The 18,215-nt window shown below is 51.5% G+C and overlaps 8 protein-coding genes across 8 annotated transcripts; 6 read left to right on the forward strand and 2 right to left on the reverse strand.

The window, feature by feature from the left end:
* Window positions 1-445: 445 nt before the first annotated feature.
* On the forward strand, window positions 446-3,202 carry BKA58DRAFT_420089 (uncharacterized protein; the record flags this gene model as incomplete). The annotated part of the gene is made up of 3 exons (XM_046172731.1): window positions 446-1,650; window positions 1,689-1,836; window positions 1,964-3,202. Exons 1-3 carry the CDS (start codon window positions 689-691, stop codon window positions 3,200-3,202), a joined length of 2,349 nt encoding a protein of 782 aa, XP_046026317.1. The 5' UTR covers window positions 446-688.
* Window positions 3,203-4,111: 909 nt separating this feature from the next.
* On the forward strand, window positions 4,112-4,704 carry BKA58DRAFT_438837 (uncharacterized protein; the record flags this gene model as incomplete). Its single annotated transcript, XM_046173624.1, has 3 exons — window positions 4,112-4,360; window positions 4,419-4,610; window positions 4,666-4,704. The coding sequence occupies 3 exons, from the start codon at window positions 4,112-4,114 to the stop codon at window positions 4,702-4,704; spliced, it is 480 nt and encodes a 159-aa protein (XP_046026318.1).
* Window positions 4,705-4,898: 194 nt separating this feature from the next.
* Window positions 4,899-5,890, reverse strand: BKA58DRAFT_151488 (uncharacterized protein). The gene is made up of 2 exons (XM_046164793.1): window positions 5,408-5,890; window positions 4,899-5,352 (listed from the first exon to the last, which is right to left on the reverse strand). Exons 1-2 carry the CDS (start codon window positions 5,776-5,778, stop codon window positions 5,058-5,060), a joined length of 666 nt encoding a protein of 221 aa, XP_046026319.1. The 5' UTR covers window positions 5,779-5,890; the 3' UTR covers window positions 4,899-5,057.
* Window positions 5,891-6,376: 486 nt separating this feature from the next.
* BKA58DRAFT_151486 (uncharacterized protein) lies at window positions 6,377-7,052 on the forward strand. Its single transcript, XM_046164792.1, has one exon. It carries the CDS (start codon window positions 6,548-6,550, stop codon window positions 6,950-6,952), a length of 405 nt encoding a protein of 134 aa, XP_046026320.1. The 5' UTR covers window positions 6,377-6,547; the 3' UTR covers window positions 6,953-7,052.
* A 759-nt stretch (window positions 7,053-7,811) lies between these two features.
* On the forward strand, window positions 7,812-8,927 carry BKA58DRAFT_456345 (uncharacterized protein; the record flags this gene model as incomplete). The annotated part of the gene is made up of 1 exon (XM_046174594.1): window positions 7,812-8,927. Exon 1 carries the CDS (start codon window positions 7,887-7,889, stop codon window positions 8,925-8,927), a length of 1,041 nt encoding a protein of 346 aa, XP_046026321.1. The 5' UTR covers window positions 7,812-7,886.
* A 687-nt stretch (window positions 8,928-9,614) lies between these two features.
* Window positions 9,615-11,202, reverse strand: BKA58DRAFT_456347 (uncharacterized protein; the record flags this gene model as incomplete). The annotated part of the gene is made up of 4 exons (XM_046174595.1): window positions 9,615-10,025; window positions 10,076-10,424; window positions 10,476-10,923; window positions 10,997-11,202. 4 exons carry the CDS (start codon window positions 11,200-11,202, stop codon window positions 9,742-9,744), a joined length of 1,287 nt encoding a protein of 428 aa, XP_046026322.1. The 3' UTR covers window positions 9,615-9,741.
* A 2,170-nt stretch (window positions 11,203-13,372) lies between these two features.
* BKA58DRAFT_456356 (uncharacterized protein) lies at window positions 13,373-16,959 on the forward strand (the record flags this gene model as incomplete). Its single annotated transcript, XM_046174596.1, has 2 exons — window positions 13,373-16,307; window positions 16,358-16,959. 2 exons carry the CDS (start codon window positions 13,373-13,375, stop codon window positions 16,651-16,653), a joined length of 3,231 nt encoding a protein of 1,076 aa, XP_046026323.1. The 3' UTR covers window positions 16,654-16,959.
* Window positions 16,960-17,440: 481 nt separating this feature from the next.
* On the forward strand, window positions 17,441-18,102 carry BKA58DRAFT_468472 (uncharacterized protein; the record flags this gene model as incomplete). The annotated part of the gene is made up of 2 exons (XM_046175109.1): window positions 17,441-17,639; window positions 17,701-18,102. The coding sequence occupies 2 exons, from the start codon at window positions 17,441-17,443 to the stop codon at window positions 18,033-18,035; spliced, it is 534 nt and encodes a 177-aa protein (XP_046026324.1). The 3' UTR covers window positions 18,036-18,102.
* Window positions 18,103-18,215: the final 113 nt, after the last annotated feature.

Here is an 18,215-nt window from a genome sequence, read left to right on the forward strand (position 1 = left end):
TCTAATTCCAGCTCCCGCCCCCTTCCCACTCCTAATTAACTTCAACCCGGTCATTCACCCAATTCAATTCCACCACCGACTGTACCTGAGCACCTTCGGATCGCGATTAAGGTCAAGCACGATCAGTGGCTGAGAGTGAACGAAACGGGCGAAACAGAAATGGCTGATTCGGTTGAACAAGAGTTGGAAAGTCTCGAGCGACAAGCAATGAAAGTCAGCCTGCCGGGGTTCCTGGCGTGGAAGTTCGGACCAGAGCATATCGGCACCGCGTTGATCTGAGGAGGCAGAAGGGCGAGAAATCATGTTGATCAAATTGCCCTATCGCCTTGTTGTCACGTAGCCAGTCGAAACCTTCTACTTTCACTCACTTTTTCTTGATTGCATTCAAATCACACACCCTTTTATCGACCGATGCCTCTTGATATAAGCACATGCACTTACGGGACTGACTGAAAATGGCTTTCACCGAGTGGGTTCCGCTCGCGCCTCTTACAAAGTGCGCGGGCCTAATTCTCCCGCTGCGCTTTTGACCAATCTACTCTTACACTTACCTCCACCTACTATTTGCTACCAGCGACACTCCGGTGTAGGTGACGACAAAAGAACGCCACAACATCCAAGTATTGCATAATATACACGACAGCAAGCCGCTACCTCCACCCAGCCGAAAGAGTCTGCAATTGTGATCATGTCATTCATAGATAACCCTACAGAAGAGGTTGCCGCCTCAGCACGGATGTCAACCACAGCACGGAAGCATCGATCGAAGGCGCCCTACGTCGCTGCGGACGCTCCGGTGCTCCCTATAAGTACCGCTTCCAACATGTATGAGCCGAGCGACCATAATGACAACGTGGACACGAACTCCCGGCCCAAGAAAAAGCGTAAGACAAAATCTAATGCACTGGATGTGCACGGAAAAGTTGCTGCGAAGGAAATCCCTAGCGACGAAGAGGTCAAAACCTTCATAGAGGGCATAACAGCCATCAAAGACTGGACTTCCCGGGTGGTGAACACTAAGTATATACAACTAGTGCGATGGTACGACGTCAAAGGCATCTCGATGAAACAGTGCGGCGTCAAACGGGTAGAACAAGGATACGCAGAAAGATGCGCAGATCCGAAGAAGCCGAAGACTGAGGTTACTGAATCAGGGATGTGGAAGCATTACAACAGCCACGGGAGGAAGTTTTACGAGGAAAAGGGTCTCACGTTCGTATCTCCATCGGCGCGAAAGGCTTACAAGAAGAAAGTTGGCGTCATCGACCAGTCCAGAAAGACAACCCCAGACAAGAAGGTTCCACATAAGACAGTTTCACCCAAGACATTTCCAGACAAGACGGAGCGCATGCCATCGGCTGGTATAGAAGAGGAGGAGCCCTTGACTATTACTAGCCATACCAGCGCGCTTCAGAGCAGTGAACACATTGCCGCCGTGCCAGTGCGCGGTGTCCAACAGAATTTCACACCACAGCAGCAAGAGGAGGCCACAAAAGATTTCCTGGAAGCTGCGATGCATAGGCCAGAAGACTACCGTGTGGGACTGCGTTGTCAAGAAGACGAGGAGTTGGTGCGACTTCTCTCGAGAAAAGCGAGGGCAGAGCCGAGACCAACCGAACTCATTTTTGACTTTGTAAAAAAAGGGAAGACGTAAGTAGATCTTTGCCAAACACAACTGCGAACGCTAGAACTGACATCACACGTCTTGACAGCCCTGCCGCCGCGCAATCGAGGGAAGTGACAAGCGATTCAGAGGCTGAGGCCGCAGAAGTCGAACGCTACAAGAACAATCGAGCAACCGAAGATGTTCTGAGCTTTAAGCGGAAGACCGGTGACGTGCGCCGCGGACATCCCACTCGACCTGTCCTGAGCTGAAAGCAAGCCATCGAGCACTGCACCTTTATAAAGATCGCCATCGAAGACGATCCGACTGTCGATACAATCGAGTACGGAGACGACATAGATGACGATACTATCGCCCGCTTCGTCGCGTGCATCTCGCCTGTCACCCCGAGCTGCCCTACCCACTCGCAATGTTGTCGGATTAGTCAACGCGGGTCACCCGGATATTCGGACAACGGTGATTCAGTGGTCGATCCAGGAACTTGAAGACCTGTACGTTTTCGCCGACACAATGGGTGCACTTGCGGTGTGCGACATGATCATCGACAGGATATATGAGGAGCTGCATCGTCCCCAGCAACGCCTGATTCGCACCATCGATGGTATGCTGGAGAAATTCGGATTCCTCCGCATGAGCCCAGCGTTCATGAATCTTCTATCGGAGAATGACGAGCGAGCTTTCGATTTCTTTGTCGGTGCTTTGGCCATGAAGGCCGAAGATACCCTGGAATTGCTAAACATATCCGGGCTCGATAGTTGGTACCATAGATCCAAGCAGGCGTTGATCTCAAAGCTGGAAATAGATTGGGCGTCAGGAGCTAACAAAAGCGAGCCGGCAGCGATATGTCCGACATACCATCGCCATTTGAGCCCGGCGACAGGATGCTACAGGTCTGTAGTGGCCACGGCGCCCTTGGTATCGAAATCCAATGTTGCGCAGCAATCGGCCCGCACGTCCCGTACGTTCCAGAAGCGTCCCGAGCCCTACCAGCGCAAAGATAGTAGGGACGAGGAGATGAAGAAGGAGACCTGGGCTAAGAAACTGACACTCCAGAAGATCGATCGTGAGGCCAACAAAGTGCATGGACGTGGACTGGTGGAGTTTGAAGCCGAGCAGACCAAGGTTCAGAAGGTTCAGCAAGAGCCCTACGACGACGGCGAAGAGTACAATGATTCTTCTGACTCCCCACACTCGTCAGACGACGAAGACGGCAATGTGGTCATTGTGCATCTTCCTCGGGTATACAGCAGAGCTCGCGATCTCTTCCGAAACAGCCCTGGATCATATGCTGAACCATCCGAATACACTCAGATTGCGTCTGATTTGACGCATGCGAGAGTCGCTGCCCGAAGTGGAGGTGGGCTGAACTATTCTGGCGAGGGGATGAATCTTTTCAAAGACACCGCGGAGATTCAGCGAAAGAAGGTAGCGATCGTGCAGGGTCAGTTGCAGGTGTTTCGCGATAGCGGTTACGACCCCGACAATCTGCAGGACCCAGGCCAACTGCACACCATGTCTCAGAGGACGAGTGAAGACAGTGGGATGATGGATGCAGATGAGAGCGACGACGAGGACTAGGATACTATTCACGATGGCGGGGCGACGAAGGTGCCTAGGTGGTGAGCGCAAAGGCCTTGATGTCTGAAGTCGAGGTCTGAACCGGTAGAGGGTTGATGATATACAGGAGTACGCCGAACGCTAGAGCAAGGTCTACTAGGTGAATCCTCAGGAGCTTGCTCGATCGTGTACAAGAGAGAACGAAGGGTATAGCGCTCTCCGGGGCAGGAGGACGATGGCTGGTCGAGCCTAAGTTGAGTTGTTGTGAGGACGGTGGACCATGTCCTGGAAGTTTACGCGCATTGTTTTATATATTCAAAGTCTGTTGGTTTTTGCTAATAAGAGCATGTTTCCGTCCCGTGTAAGTTTATGCGCATATAGTGGCAGGGTAGAGAAATCGCGTCATGCTTTTCAAGCTGCCGAGGTCTCTTTGCTTGCGGGCGCATGTTTGACCTTTCGCGCACAGCGCGTGCAGGCGTTGCATGAGTCAGCATTCTGGACGCGTCGGCCCCACACGTGCGCAAACGTCATAAACCTTGGAAGCTTCGGCCCAATTCGCGTCCTTGTTTATTAGGGCAAGCCGCTTCTCCAGCTCTACACATTGCGACAATAGCGACCATGCTTGCTATAACAACTGCCGACCGTAACCTGAGACGTCGATAACATCCCAAGGCCACAGCGTTCTTTATACCACGAATGGTGACACCGCCTCGCAGATACCCCGGAGTATTGCCGGTGGGGCAGCTCGGCGCATCAATTTAGGAGATTGTGCCGTAAATTGTCAGTCTGGTGTTGATCACACGTCTGTGCGAGGAGCAACGATGATACTCAAGTATGGTGCTGTGGTATAAGTCTACTCGCGTTTGTGCGTTCGTTGCCATCCCGATCTTCACGTTACCGCAGCGCCCCCATATTGACACCAACCTCAACATGCGCTTTACAACCTTGGTTTGTGCTATTCTTGCACCTCTAGCAGCCCTGGCGGCTCCAGCCGAGCTACATAGCAGGTCAGATATACTCGCGGCCCGCCAGGCGCGTCCCACAAAGCCGGCACCGTGCGTGCGTGTGATGAACACAACCGAAGCGCAGACAGCTACGCGTGCCGAAGCCTTCGCCCAAGCTTTCATCTACAAGAAGGATATCAGTGAGGCGTTCAAATACATAGCCAAAGACTACATTGTAAGAGGGTCACGACGTCTTCAATAGGATCAATGACAGCTAACCAGATCACGTATAGAACCACAACCCCGCTGCACAGAACGGGTCTGACTCCGCCTGGAACATCCTCTCTCCAATCTGGAGCTCGCAGAGCATCACACCATTACGTACAGCGTTCAAGTCCCCACAAAGCTGGCTGAACTACCGCACCGGAAGTTTTGGGGAAGTCGTTGACCGTTTTCGATGGGAGGGTGGATGTATCGCGGAACATGTAAGTCCTCCCTCTTATGCTGGACTAGGTTCATTACTGACGTGGCAATTTGCAGTGGGATCAAGGCGAGAGATTTCCGCCTCAATATGTCTGAATAGGCGGTCGATTGATGCACATGATTACATATGATAGGAACGTATGGTCGAAAAGATGTAGATACGTTGGGCCCGATGAATGATAACAGCGCCAACCTTCCGTGAATGAATCCAAGGTACCCCACCAAGCTAGGAAAACATGAGTCGTGCACATGACGCGTCTCTCTAGCAGCACCACCGCCGATATACCAATCTCATATAACTTTGACCACAGAACATGTTCCCTCATGCGAGTCGTTTCGCAATATACCCGATATCGCAACGCCAATCCCTTCACCGTTCCTTCACACTCCGGCGTCCTACCTCATGCGATAACATGAGAGCTCCATAACCGACAAGGCCATGCCACACTTCAGACATCCATGATGGACTTGCCCTTGTTTTCTTTGTCATCACCCTCAGGTCGGAGCTGCTCCTCGGAAGGCCTTGCACTCTCATCGACGTAATGCTCGGCATCAGCGTCGGCATCAAGATAGTCTTCTCCCCGCAGCAAGCTGTACCGCGCTCCACCTTTGTTCGTCTCTTTGATCTGCGTGGTGCCTACCGTCAAGTCGTGGTGGCAGTTGGGGCACTCATGTACCGTCGGAGCACGCAACGCAAACCACATTGCCCGAGCCTTGCAAGCAAAGAAGTAGAAGTGGACAAACCTGTCATCATGTTAGCAATCCTACTGATGTATGACTTAGAATGTGAACGACTTACATGTTAACGATCATGGGAGCTGTTGCGTATCCAGCCAAGAAGCCATATCCCGCTGTCCCCAGATCGTCAACCTCGACCGCCCAGATCGGAATGAGTATTCCAAGATAGGTGATACCCGCCAATCCGTCTAGAAGAGCGAACTTGGGGCCTGGCATACGATCGTGCCTTCGTTGGTGAACAATGCTGGCTGTTGACGCAACCGCAGTCATAGCGAGGGGGATATAGCCAAAGCAGAATGCATTCACATCGCGATGGTACCAGTACCGGTAACTATGAGACTCTAGTGAGATAACGTTGATGGCGATGAGAAGAGGTGTTGCGAGGGCAGTGGCCAGCAAACTCAGTACGCGAAGAGGACGTTCCTGCGCCATGGTCGTTTTGTTGCTTCGGGTTATCTGTTGGTTTTCGAAAATGGAAGTGAAGACGAAAAGAGCCAGATAGCTTGGTGCAACAAAGATAAGTTGAGGTCTACAAGCCTGTTTAAGTCACATCACTGACTAGGATAACGTCTCGTCATCTCTCAGGCAACAACGAAAAGTACATAGCTGCAAGTGCATCAAAGCCGCGTGTACACACAAGGCGCTTTTTGGCATTGTCAACCAATCGATGTATCGCTCCGGCACGACAACGGGACTACGCAGCAGTAGTGAGACAATGAGATTTTGTGTTTACTCCCCCGAGTATGTGTTTTGGCCAATGAACGTTGACGTTGGGTGGCTATGCCGGCTAGCCTTGGTATAGCGCAGGTGGGCGGATTACTCGGGTCCTGTGTCAGGCTCTCCGCAGTGCATGGACGCATGCTCAAGAATAGAATGGCCTGCGAGACGTATCGATCTCTGTCCACCTAGGGAGCTCTCTTCATGTATCGTTTCACTCTTACTTCTACATCGATAGCGAAGGTTGTACGAGTCACGTGACATTTGCATTATCAGGGCCTGCATTGCGGTCACACCAAAGTTCGTTTCTGTTACATTAATCCTCTTCTCCAGTTCATAGAGTAGTGCTTGTCATTCATTCTGGTCTTTGGGAAGCATGCGGCGTAGTCGCTTCTGCCAACGCTTGCGGCGTGGTTAAGGAGAAGTCATGTAGGTGACTAGGGAAGAACCCGAGGAGACCGTTGATTACCACAAATCCGCAAAGATGTTATCGAAAATCAGAACCTTTGTCTTGTTCGCATGCGTGCAAGCATGCACAGCCAACCTTATCTCACAAGAAGGCCCTTTTGGCATCACGATGCACCCGACGTCTATAACAGCCTCCAGAGTAAACTCATCGGGTCTTATCGAGGTGTACACCTGCAAGCCCAGCCCTGGCTACGTGCAGTACTTAGAAGCCGCCGCGCGTTGTTTTGGCCCGCAGGACACGAACGACATATACCCAGACGCAGATACTATATCCATGTTCCGCAATGCTTTCGCACCTGTCACGGAAGACCTGATTCGAACTCTCGGTCACCCGCCCAAGTGCTTTGCGTTGCTTCATCCTGCGACGTTTAACATTGCCCTCCAAGCGCGCTGCCTGGGTAGTGTTATCTCCTCCGCTTGATGATAATGTTGAAGCATTCAGACGGGCGGTCAGAGCACAAGCAGCTTGCGAGACCTATGACCTATTCTGCCGATGCGATCTCATCGGTCGAGCAACTCAGGATTGCAATGATGACGGCCCCGTGGAATTGATCGTCGGCATCGAATATGAGCACAATTATGAGCATATACGGCTCTTTGAAATGGCATTCAAGTGGGAAGCTTATCCGCCTCTTGGTGGGAAGTTTTGCCGCGAGTGCGGTCTCAGTTCGGAAAGAGTGTGTTGCCCACCCAGCGTGTTGTTTTCCAAAGCTGTCGCAAGAGCTGATTCACATACCATATAGTCAAAACAGCCCAGACTAAGTTGACGATGTCCGCATCTTCCTGGAAGTTTCATTCAAGAACACCTAATCGTTGTGGTTAGATATAGACGCGAGCTACCTGTATTTGGTAGCCGAGTCCCTGTCCGCGAGATTTCTCAAAATTTTAGAAAGCCAGCGACGTTTTTGCTATCCCTGTCTCCTCATTTCTGTTTAGTGGAATGCGTGTGGTTGTAAATACGGAGGACCAAGCAACCTTGGTTCCCGGAGAGATAATTGTGATACTCACAAGATGCAAGCCCAATCAAATGTGCGCTATAGCCAATCTTACTTGACCATGTGGTGACTTGATGGTCCAAGCGAGGCAGACGCTAACGATGAACCATGGATATGACATTGTAGCTAGTCGTTCAATACTTGCGCAATATACTCGAAGTATCTTCAAGTGTCTTTTGGCTAGAACACCCTATTCGTGCTACAACCGAGCCACGACTGAACCTCGATACACCTACGAAAACCATGAAAACACCACGATCCTCGAAGAGCATGGATCAAAAATGCCTTCACGATCTACCTCCTCAGGTTTTCAGAAGAGTTCTCGACCATCTGCCGTTGTCATCGTTGGCGGCGTTCGCGATGACGAGCCACCACTCGAATACATTGGTTCGCTCCATCAAGAACCCTTTCGCACTAATCAAGAAAGAAGGGAATGAGTCTGAGCGAGCGAGGTTTTCGATCCTGTGTTTCGATAAGCATTATCCAGAGCACATCGTATGTTATCATTGCGGCTCGTACCATAGGCGCAAATCACCTGGTAGTCGAGATATTTGGGGTCAAAACGCTCCAGCCGCCTTCAAGTACGGGACTAGGACGATATGCAAACGGCACACAACGAAGTTCGACGGGTTGGACTGGGAAACCGTCCACGAGACGATGCGCGGGTTCCGGCACTCCCCTCGGTATGGACAGGATCTCCTACGCCCTAAAGGCTTTCATCAACAGGGAAAAGGACGGTGGGGCAGTGACATCCATGCGTTACCCTGTGATGGTCATTTGCTTTTGAGAAAGAGATGGGTCAGTGGTATTCCGGAAGTCGAGGATGTAGACCCCAGTGCCGTAGTATTTGCAACTTCATACTCCTTGTGTCCACACCTAGATCCAGTCCTCACCACATATTCTATGGCTTGTGGTGTAAGAAACGCCGTCTCTCGCTTCTATACGTACCATGATCCTGAGAACCTCAAAGATGGCTATGTTGATAAAGCCTTGCGGTGCACCGCCTGCCCTACCGAAGTGGTCATCGAAATAACTCGGCGAAGGCTGTTCAACGGAAATTGCGCAGACGAGTCGAGGTTTCCGAAATCAACCTATGTCGTAAGCGTCTCCAGATACGTCGACTTTGGCAAATGTCAGGATCCGGAGGACATTGAATGGAAGGCGCTCACAGAGCGGAGACCAGGGTTCTGGGGACGCTTATTTTCAAGAAGGGCTAGCGGGTCGCCAGACGGGGAAACAGCACGGCCGACGGACCTTACACACCTGGAATCCGTTTACGAGAGATTCAATGCGCATCTTCAGGCGCATCTGCTGTCATCGCCGTCCCTCAGTGGTCCTACCGACCTTCGTCTGGCTATCCATGATAGCACTGACTCACAGCCTCCACCATACGCCAAGTAATCATGGTCAACAACATCAGGTCGCGAGAGTCCCAGCGAGCTGTGGACTCTGCTATGAGCGCATCCGGTAAGAAGCATTGAAGGTGTCGGTCCCAACGAAACGCAGTACGCGGCTTCCTTCGACCCAGATTGATGCCCGATCTTGTTTCGCGCAGGTTGTTGCGACTGCACTTTGTAGCTTTAGGGTGTGTCGCAAGAGAGTGTGGAATGAACGGATTGACGCAGGTCCGTAATGTCTGGGGGCAGCATACGCTCACGGCCTTATACGTGGGTGCAAAAGTAAGGCCATTTGGGTTGCATATTAAAGTAATTAGTGATGTCGTTCGGATCAAAACTTGAGTGTTTGAACATGAATGCTGATCCAAAATGAGAGATGGCCAGCTCAATCGCAGACCATGGGTACACCTTGCCTAATTCGATGATGACGATAAGACGATCTCACACCCCTATCAGTCCACAACGAAGAAGGCCAATATACGCCTTTCGCTCCTAACGTATAGATTGTGATCTAAATTTGCCAGACCTTTACTCGCGGTAATCGCCAAAAGAGGTTCCTGCTGCGCAATGACCGTTGTGAGAAATTACCCGCATTTATGCACGCAATCTGAGTAGGATGAATGGCGAGTTCATCATAGATCAGTGTCTACCATCAATGAGAAGGGAATAAATTGAACAGAATCAATATAATGCTCGGCATGTGCTACAAGTGATCAGCCGTAGAAGCTTGGAAACAGTACACTGCATCCGTGCAGCAAGTTTGTGCTTGTGTGTCTGCCTACACCATCCTCATACCTGAAACACCCGCCAATGGTTGGCTACATATGGATTTCGTGAGTCCTTACCAAGCTGTTGGTTGATGAATCTTTTGCATCTGCTTCTTGCACAAGTCGAGCTCTTAGGCTATCAGTCCGTTCCACACGAGCATCGTCAGATGGTGGCTGCGAACCATCCACCACGTGAAAACACAGAGAAGCGTCGACAAGGCTGACGTCGTCGTCTGTTTCTGGCCTAAATATGGTGATTTTGCTTATAGTCTTTTGACCAAGCTGAAGTTTGTGCTGCATGAGAAAGTAAGCGAATACAGCACCATTTCGAGATCCTGGTTTGGGTTAGTCTTGGTACATGTCATCGGAATTGGAAGTGACTTGCCTAATAACGCATGGCCATGATCCGTGGTGGTAGAGAAGTGGGTTCCCGGCCATTCGCTTAGTTCGGTGTTTCGGTCGCGTAGACAAGAAGCGATGATTTGATTAGTCACCTCGTTGGAGATGGCTATCATGAAGAAATAGCGAATGTTTTTGATGTTCGGGTTGTTACGAACCCAAAATCCCCAGATGATGTCTGAGAAAGCGCGAAGTTGCGGTAGGTCATCTTTGTTCGGCTCCTTCGTACCACCACCCCACATGGTTTTGGCGGATGCTTGAGGGCTCTCAAGGAAGAGAGCATAGATAGCGCCTCCTTTGGAGTTGATTCCGAATTCAAAATGCGCCTTTGTTGCCTGTTACGCCGTCAGCATCCAATTACTGATTATACGCAAGCCTAAACTCACTCTGTATTGCTTACTGTTACCTGCGGCGCTGTACCACTGATTGATAGCCGGAATCTGGTTGCCCTTATCGTCTCTTTTCTCTGAATCCCAATGCTCGACCCTGTAGCACTGATTGTCTCCTCCTGCTGAAGTCGGGCGTCCGTCGAGACCAAGTGAGCGCATCGCATATGAGAAATGCCAGTGCTCAGAAAAGCTGCAGCTGAACGACGATGACCTAGTTTCTCGCCAGTACCAGTCCTGGAGCTCTGTCTTGAGATCACTATTGTAAGGCCTTGCAGCAGATGGGGGTTCGCGAGTATCTTTCATCTGACGGCCTGCGGTCTGATCAGAGCCTTCGAGACCACAAATCAGGGCGCCTCCTTTGGCTGCATTCTTATTCCAATCCTCCTCCGCGGCATAGTCATCGTCCCAGAAGGCCACCGTGGGGTATAGTTCGTTGGGTTCACGGCTGATCGAATTTGAAGATAAGCGGGTGATGTTCCGGTCTGAGATGGGTGCAGCAGCCAGCGGAGTCTCGATACCTCCGATAACTGTGTGTATGGCAACCGCGATGGCAAGGGCGACGACGAATGTCATGTCGCTGATCGCTGCAAGGGAAACTGAACGAAGCAACAGATACAGGAAACGACAGCAAAGCGAACAGCGTAGTACAAGAGGTAAGGCGCAATGTTAGCGGATATTGGAGGCTGCTACAGTGACTTCGTAGGTGAAGGAGCGATTCTTCCATTTCCCGATCCGCGCGCGTGTCTCCTATGACGAAGGTCTCGGAAAGGAAAGTGCAACCACTGATGAGGCATGCTTGACCCCGGATTGTGTGATGCGCAGGGACGCTTCTTAAGCTATCAGCTTCTGGCCCAGAGCCATGAATCACGCTTTATGTATGATTGACATTGATTTCAACTTGCTAAATGCGATCAAGGTGATGTGAGACTATAGCCGCAAAGCATTCGGAAACGAAGACGCCACATACCGGAAATCTATGATATCGAGAGCCCTATGAAACGATCTTTCTGAGAAGTACAGAATCCCATATCACTAGTTGCTACTTACCTCATTCAGCCAGTCATCTCCTTCGGAGTACTCATGCCACAAAGAAGGTTCTGCCGACGATTGAGCAAGAAGATGAGGTATGTCATGGTCTATTCGGAGGGCTATCGAAGCCCATGAGTCCTCAACGTCTTCGATCCAACGAATGCTCACGGTGGCTATCCCCTATCCGGCTACCTAAACGCCTCTTCATATGGCTAGAGGACAGGCTTTGGTGCAAGACCTAGGAGTAGGTGTGTACTTGGGTTCATGCACAACCCCCTTCTGGACAGGAAAGGCAATGAATGTCCACAAGCTTTGTAATAGGCAGGATGTAGCGCGACGTTATCAAGCACACTGCTGCCTCTAGCCGAGTCGTTCCCATGATTGCATCCCTCAGGGATATTCCTGCGGACCGAACCGTATAGCAGACTAATAAGATACCGATTCGAACCTATCGTGGGATGTGATAGATGGCTTGTACGGTGAATCGAGGAGTCGTGTAGAACATGAGGGACGCGAAGGACAGATCGTGGAGCGCATAAGGAAGCTGTAGCATCAGGCGGGCTTAGCTGGTGGCGCGCATATTTAGTGTGGAGTATGGCGAGATGAAATTACAGGTAATAAATTTAGAGCAGATATGTTGTGTAGTAGCATGTCGACATGTTCCATCGTGGATGACTTGATAGACCGCAAGACGGCGGGGTTCCTGACGTGTGTCTAGCGCGTTACGGAGAGTGGGGCATCGCGGTCGCGTCTCTACGCTCGTCGCGTGGCCCGTCTCCTCATCCATCCTATCATTGCCGTTGTCACCAGCAAACGTCCGATCATCAACGCAACTTATCTTCCCGTCTCAATCAGCGCTCTGCGTATCGCCCCAAGTATTCTCTCAGCTCGTTTAGACCTGTACGGGTTGCAGCGTCGCATCCATTTGCTTCCTTCGGAAAACATCCACGTTCGCCCGTGTGCTGCAATTGGACTTAAGTTCCTCTCGAGCTCAGGTTTTACGTAGGCATTAGATACGATCTCGTTACATTCGTTCATATTTTGTTTCACCACCCCCAATAACTTAGGCTCTGACGCTGTCCTCGCTTTTCACGATTGATACACTTGCAACGTCAGTCCATTGAGTGGCAGCCAGGTTTGCGTTGCGACTATTCAGATTGGTCTGTTTCGATAATGAGAATGCTTGAAACATGCGTCTTATGCTTGCTAGAATCATCGATGTGAGCCGCAGCGTATTAACCTCGAATGTCGAGTGAATCGAGTCCTACTAGAATCCCTACTCAGAGTGATGGTCATGTTTACTCGCAGCTATATCGTCAACAGCTCTTCCGTGCGATTGGAAACCAGTATATACCTACAACTGATGTGTAAGTAAAAGGATCAGGAAGAGAAGTGGATGCAACAACCCTGCTAAGAGTACAACCTGGTATCACTTCCTAGAGCAAGGGCAGTGACAATAGGGACTGGGTTCAATAACCACAAGCTCGGAGAAATGACCTCGAGGCTCTTGTCACGGCCTGCTCTAGGTGGCAAGGATGAAGAGCAAGATTTGCGCTCCAATTCATTCGGCACCTCCGCTAGGCCGAGCGGTGTACAGCCGCGCACTCTTTCACTTACTATGATGGCCACGCCGTTGCGTACGCGGACTTGCCCCTCACCCTGTCGCGCCTTCCTCACGGGCCCTAATCTTGAGACCCTCACCACTCGGCTAGCGCGCTTGTGCTAAGCTCTTCCGTTCTATATCAGCTCGCGCTCACCGGCCTCTTACAGCTTCCCCTCCACCGCGCCTTCCATTCGCTTCCTCAACCCTCTTCCGCTCTCTCCAAAATCGAAGCAGTTGCGGACGACGACTGCAGCTTCCGACGATGCGCTTTTCGGTCTTTACTCTCCTAGGGCTGGCCGCTACCGGTGGCTACGCCGGCAACTCTCCATCCTCTACGGTCGCTTCTACGGTGAGCAGCGGACAGGCTGGAATTCAGGATGCGGCGGATCCCTCGTCCATCCTGATTCCCCGACAATACGGAATTCCTACCGACCCGATCTCGGTTACGACATCTGTACAAGGCACCGTGGTCCCACCTTCGACGAACGTCTATATCCCCTCGGTCGCCTCCAGCGTGGTTGCTGTCCCGCCTCCATACATTGTGTCTTCGGTGCAGGGCTCTCCCCGCCCGCCTCCGTCTTCCGTAGTCGCTATACCGCCGCCTACAATTGTGTCTTCGGTACAAGGTACTCCCCAACCGTCTACATCCTCTGCAGTCGCTCTCCCGCCACCGTCCATTGTGTCTTCAGTGCAAGGCTCTGCGAGCCCGTCTTCTGCAGTTGCTGTCCCACCCCCATCGATCGTGTCTTCAATGCAGGGTTCCGCAACTCCATCTTCAGTGGTATGGAGCAGTCTGCCCTCGTCTCAAGCCGTCTCGTCTCAATCAGCATCTTCGGTGCAAGCGTCTGCGCCTCCATCCTCAGTACAAGCACCTGTTCCGCCATCCTCTACTGTGTGGAGCAGCCAGCCTTCGTCCCAAGCTGGTTCTTCATCTTCTCAACGGGCGTCATCCGTGTCGCCTCCTGCCCCGTCGTCTTCCGTAGCTTGGAGCAGTCAACAGTCCTCCCAAGCTGCGTCTTCATCTTCTCAGTGGGCGTCCTCCGTGCCGCCTCCTGCCCCGTCGTCTTCCGCAGCTTCGAGCAGTCAAGCATCCTCTCAAGCTAGCTCAAGTGTTATTGTCCTGCCCCCCACTGCATCATCGATTCAGGGAAGTTCTACTGTACCATCTTCCGGCGCCCCGACAAGCTCGGTCGTTGGACCATCAGCCGCCCCATCTTCTGGAGCGTGGAGCTCTTTCGCGGGATCTGTAACGCCAACGAGTGTATGGAGCAGCCAAGCCGGTAGCACTTCAACTACATGGTCATCGGCATTACCTGGTACTTCTGTGTCTGCGTCTGGATCATTCGTCGCGCCTTCTGGCTCATCTTCCGTGGCTCAGTCAAGTGCTCAAGGCAGTTCGGCTGCACAATCGTCTGGAAGCGCGATCTCAAGCACTAGATTGACTTCGGTCCAGGGCAGCACTACTGCAGAAGGCATCATCATCATCCCCACTGGTATTTCTGGTAGTAGCACCTCGAATGGCATCATCATCATCCCTCCTGGTGTTTCGGGAAGCAGTGCCCCAAGTGGCTCCATCATCGTCCCTCCTGGTGTCTCGAGAAGCCGTACTCCAAGTGGCTCCGTCATTATTCCTCCTAGTATCTCGGCATTCAGTACCTCGAGTGGCTCTGTCATTATCCCCACTGGAGTTTCTGGCAGCAGCACCTCGAATGGCATCATCATCATCCCTCCTGGTGTTTCGGGAAGCAGTACCTCAAGTGGCTCCCTTCCCGCTCCGATCGTGATTGGGAGCAGCACTACACCTCCCAGCCCGATGCCTACCTCCGTAGGCTGTCCCGAGTTGTGTCGTTCTCTCAGCTGGTGCCTAAAGTATTGTACGGGCTGGGTATTTCCTCGCCCTCCCGATGACGATCCACCGCACGAATGTCTTGACCCAGCCAATTACTGGTGGTGTCATCCATGGTGGTTTGGCCCGGTTGACGGCGGTGGTAAGGATCATGGCCACCCAAGCGATCCAGACTCTCACTCGGACAGCGACCCCGGTTGCAAAGAGGAAAACTGTGTCGCTGCATGCGCCGGGCAGAGACTCGCATCATTCTTGCTCTTCAAGCGGCCTTTTTGCCTTTGTGTCCCACACAAGTGTGACAAGGATCATGACAGCGACAGTCCTAGCGACAGTGACAATGACGATCCAACAGTCAAGCCACCAAAGCCAACGTCGTTTCCAAAACCTACGAACCCAGCATGTAAGCTTTTCGGGTGTAAATGCGGGTGGATGGGCCTGGGATTCGGCCCTGGCTGCCCTGACGGCGACAATATCTCGCTCAACATTCCATGTGGTATCTTCGGCTGTGACACCTGCATCTTCTTCGGTTGTCATAACGGCCCGCGGCCTACGGGTATCATAGGTGTCGACGGATACTGTCCAGGTCCAAAAGGGTGTGATCCATGCCCACCACAACTTTGTAGCCTCCCAGGTTGTACCGTTCCGGGTGGTTGTGGGCCGAAGCCTGGCCCTGCGCCAACTAAACCGGCGGACCGACCAGACCCAGAAGAATGCGACAACAACATGCGAACCACCATCACTGATCGCTTCGTCGTATGCACGGAGGGTTTTGATGTTTCGTCCATGCCTTCTAGCTTACGCTTCATCGGCGGCGGTACATCATCCACGATGATTACATCTGCCTGTATGCCGCTGGTCGATGCCACAAGGACCGTCTGCGGGCCGACTAAAGGCTACGACACCACGACAACGGAGACTAATACCAACACGCTGACCTCCGACGCTCCAGCATGTACCCGAGCACCGCTCTCTTTGGATGATGATGAGGGAAACAACAATCCCGATGAGCCATCAAACACGTGGACGTTCTCTAGCATGGGTTCATCAACCTCAAAAAGCTCTTCCAAGGCGTCGTCTAGCAATTCTTCGTCGTCCACCACTTCGGCAGCGCCAGCTCCTAGCCATACACCTATGGACAGGAACGGCCACTGGACAGTGGACATTGCTCAGTTCTTGTACGACGACTATGCGGAGTTTGCATGGGACCTGTACGATCCCAATGGCTTCCATGCGGGTACGCACCTCACACGCGGTCACAATAAGGACTCGGAGATCACTGAATACATCCAGAGCGTTAATCGTCCCTATGGTGATTCAATGCCTTTTGGAGTTGACGTGACCATTTATGAACGTAAGTAAACTCTTCCATCGCCTTCTTTGACATGCGCTAACTTTACCTAGCACACAATGGTGATATGGCCAAAGTCAATTTTCAGATCCGCAAGAAGGTCACCGGCTGCGATATCATGTCGGGCATCGAATGCAGGCCTTTCATGACAACAGAAAATTGCATTGAGAGTGAGCCGTGGAGGCTGCAGACTTGCGAGGAAGCTTGCAAGAACAACAAACAGAACCCTCCTCTGGTTCCTAAAGACATGTGGTGCCAGGATCTCAACGCGCAAGATTGGCAACCTATGTATAAAGGGTTCACTGGATGGCAGCGTCATTTCAAGTGTGGTTGGAAGGGATTTGATTGAGCGTTCTGTCCTCAAGGCTAATGGTAAAAGCGTGTGGGTATTCAGGAGTAGCTCGTACCAAATTGAGAATTGTATTGTGGACATGTGGGCAAGACTGTAATTACATAGATGGATGCCAGCCGTATGTTCCAATTTCAGATGCCGTGTCGATATTTGGACTGGATAGCGTAAGCATATGGAGCTTTTGATGTTTGTCTCCAACACGACATTGCATCAGGACACTTGCAGACTATGTGCTTCTTTTCTATCGTCGGACTGATACACCAAGTACGTATTTGTAGGCTCACACAATGCATGAAATTTGGTCTGCAATGTCTTTTGGAGCTGTTCAAAGCAACAGGCACACGCGCATAAGATTCCGTCGCGACGCCTATTATCTTAGGAGAATTGTTTATCGCGGGCAGAACCAGACTTACTTCCCAGCCTCTCCACACTCACTTGTCTCGCTACCCGGACATCACTGCACATCTGAAAAGCTCTGTTTTGCACTGCCGGATAAGCCCAAGCTCTAGTGTTGACGACGCTTCTCATTCGAGAGGACCCGATGAGACGGGTACGGGTACATATGTGTTTTGGAAAATTATGAGTAGCTCGTCTGCGTCGCGTGACCGCAGTACCATAGGACGAAGTGGATAAGATAGATTTAACCAAGGTATCGCATCGCACTAAGATCTTAGTCAGAAGAGGGAACATAAGATGGCCGCACCGCTGCGTCTTCCCGGATGAGCCCAATACCTTCTCTCTCCCATTGCATTGCATCAGAAATCTTCAGAGCAATATCACAACAATGACGCACACGATACCTGGTCAAGAAGAAACAGATGGTCTCATCGAGATGAGCCCCGCAGAAGAAGGCCTCGCACCGAGCAGTGCGAACCATACAACGAATTTGACCATCACCATACCCACTCCATTCGCCGCACCTGCTCCCGTCACGATTTCTGATGGAGAGTCACAACAAAGTCTTTACCTACGATCCTGGATGCGTATTATCCCGTTAGAAATTGCCTAGGATACACCCGCTGACTTCATATCCTGACATTTAAGCCTTGATGGAGCCCGAAGAGCCGAAGTCAGCTACGCATCACTATCTACAAGAGGGTGTCGACATCATAACACCCGCTGTTAGTCGAGTCAAATGGGTAGATGTCCGTTATTCCAATGGAGGGAGCGAGTGCATCTGGGTTGAACCGAAGGAGGAAGTTGTATCGCAGTCCACGCGAGCGGAGAAGGCGGGAGCATTCTTCCTAGTCGTTGGCATGATTCTCTTGACGATTGTCTGTCTTCTTGTTTTCCTTTTCCTTGTCAAATTTGCCCTCATGGTCTTGGTCATGTTGGTTGAGCTTATCGGCATTCCAATGCCGGCAGCTGTTGATCGGTAGTTGTTTAGTGGGCGGTGAAGAGTGCGCGAGAAGGGCATCAAGTTGAATGCTAGTCTTGTCGAGACGTGGGAAAAATCTGGATTCAATTTACGTTATAGAATGATACGATACTCAGTCCCCCTCTCTCCTTTGTTTCTCATCTCCCTTGATATTCTTCCGATCAACGTACTCCATGCCTGT

The sequence above is a fragment of the Alternaria rosae genome (assembly GCF_020736505.1).
Source record: "Alternaria rosae strain MPI-PUGE-AT-0040 chromosome Unknown BKA58scaffold_4, whole genome shotgun sequence".
Taxonomy (NCBI): domain Eukaryota; kingdom Fungi; phylum Ascomycota; class Dothideomycetes; order Pleosporales; family Pleosporaceae; genus Alternaria; species Alternaria rosae.

Excerpts from the sequence above, each read along its gene's own strand:
- BKA58DRAFT_151488 (XM_046164793.1), bottom strand. The coding sequence starts at position 5,778 with ATGGCGCAGGAACGTCCTCTTCGCGTACTGAGTTTGCTGGCCACTGCC. Across the intron at positions 5,353-5,407 it reads GCTCCCATGATCGTTAACAT|GTTTGTCCACTTCTACTTCT; the intron begins GTAAGTCGTTCA and ends ACATGATGACAG.
- BKA58DRAFT_151486 (XM_046164792.1), top strand. The coding sequence starts at position 6,548 with ATGTTATCGAAAATCAGAACCTTTGTCTTGTTCGCATGCGTGCAAGCA.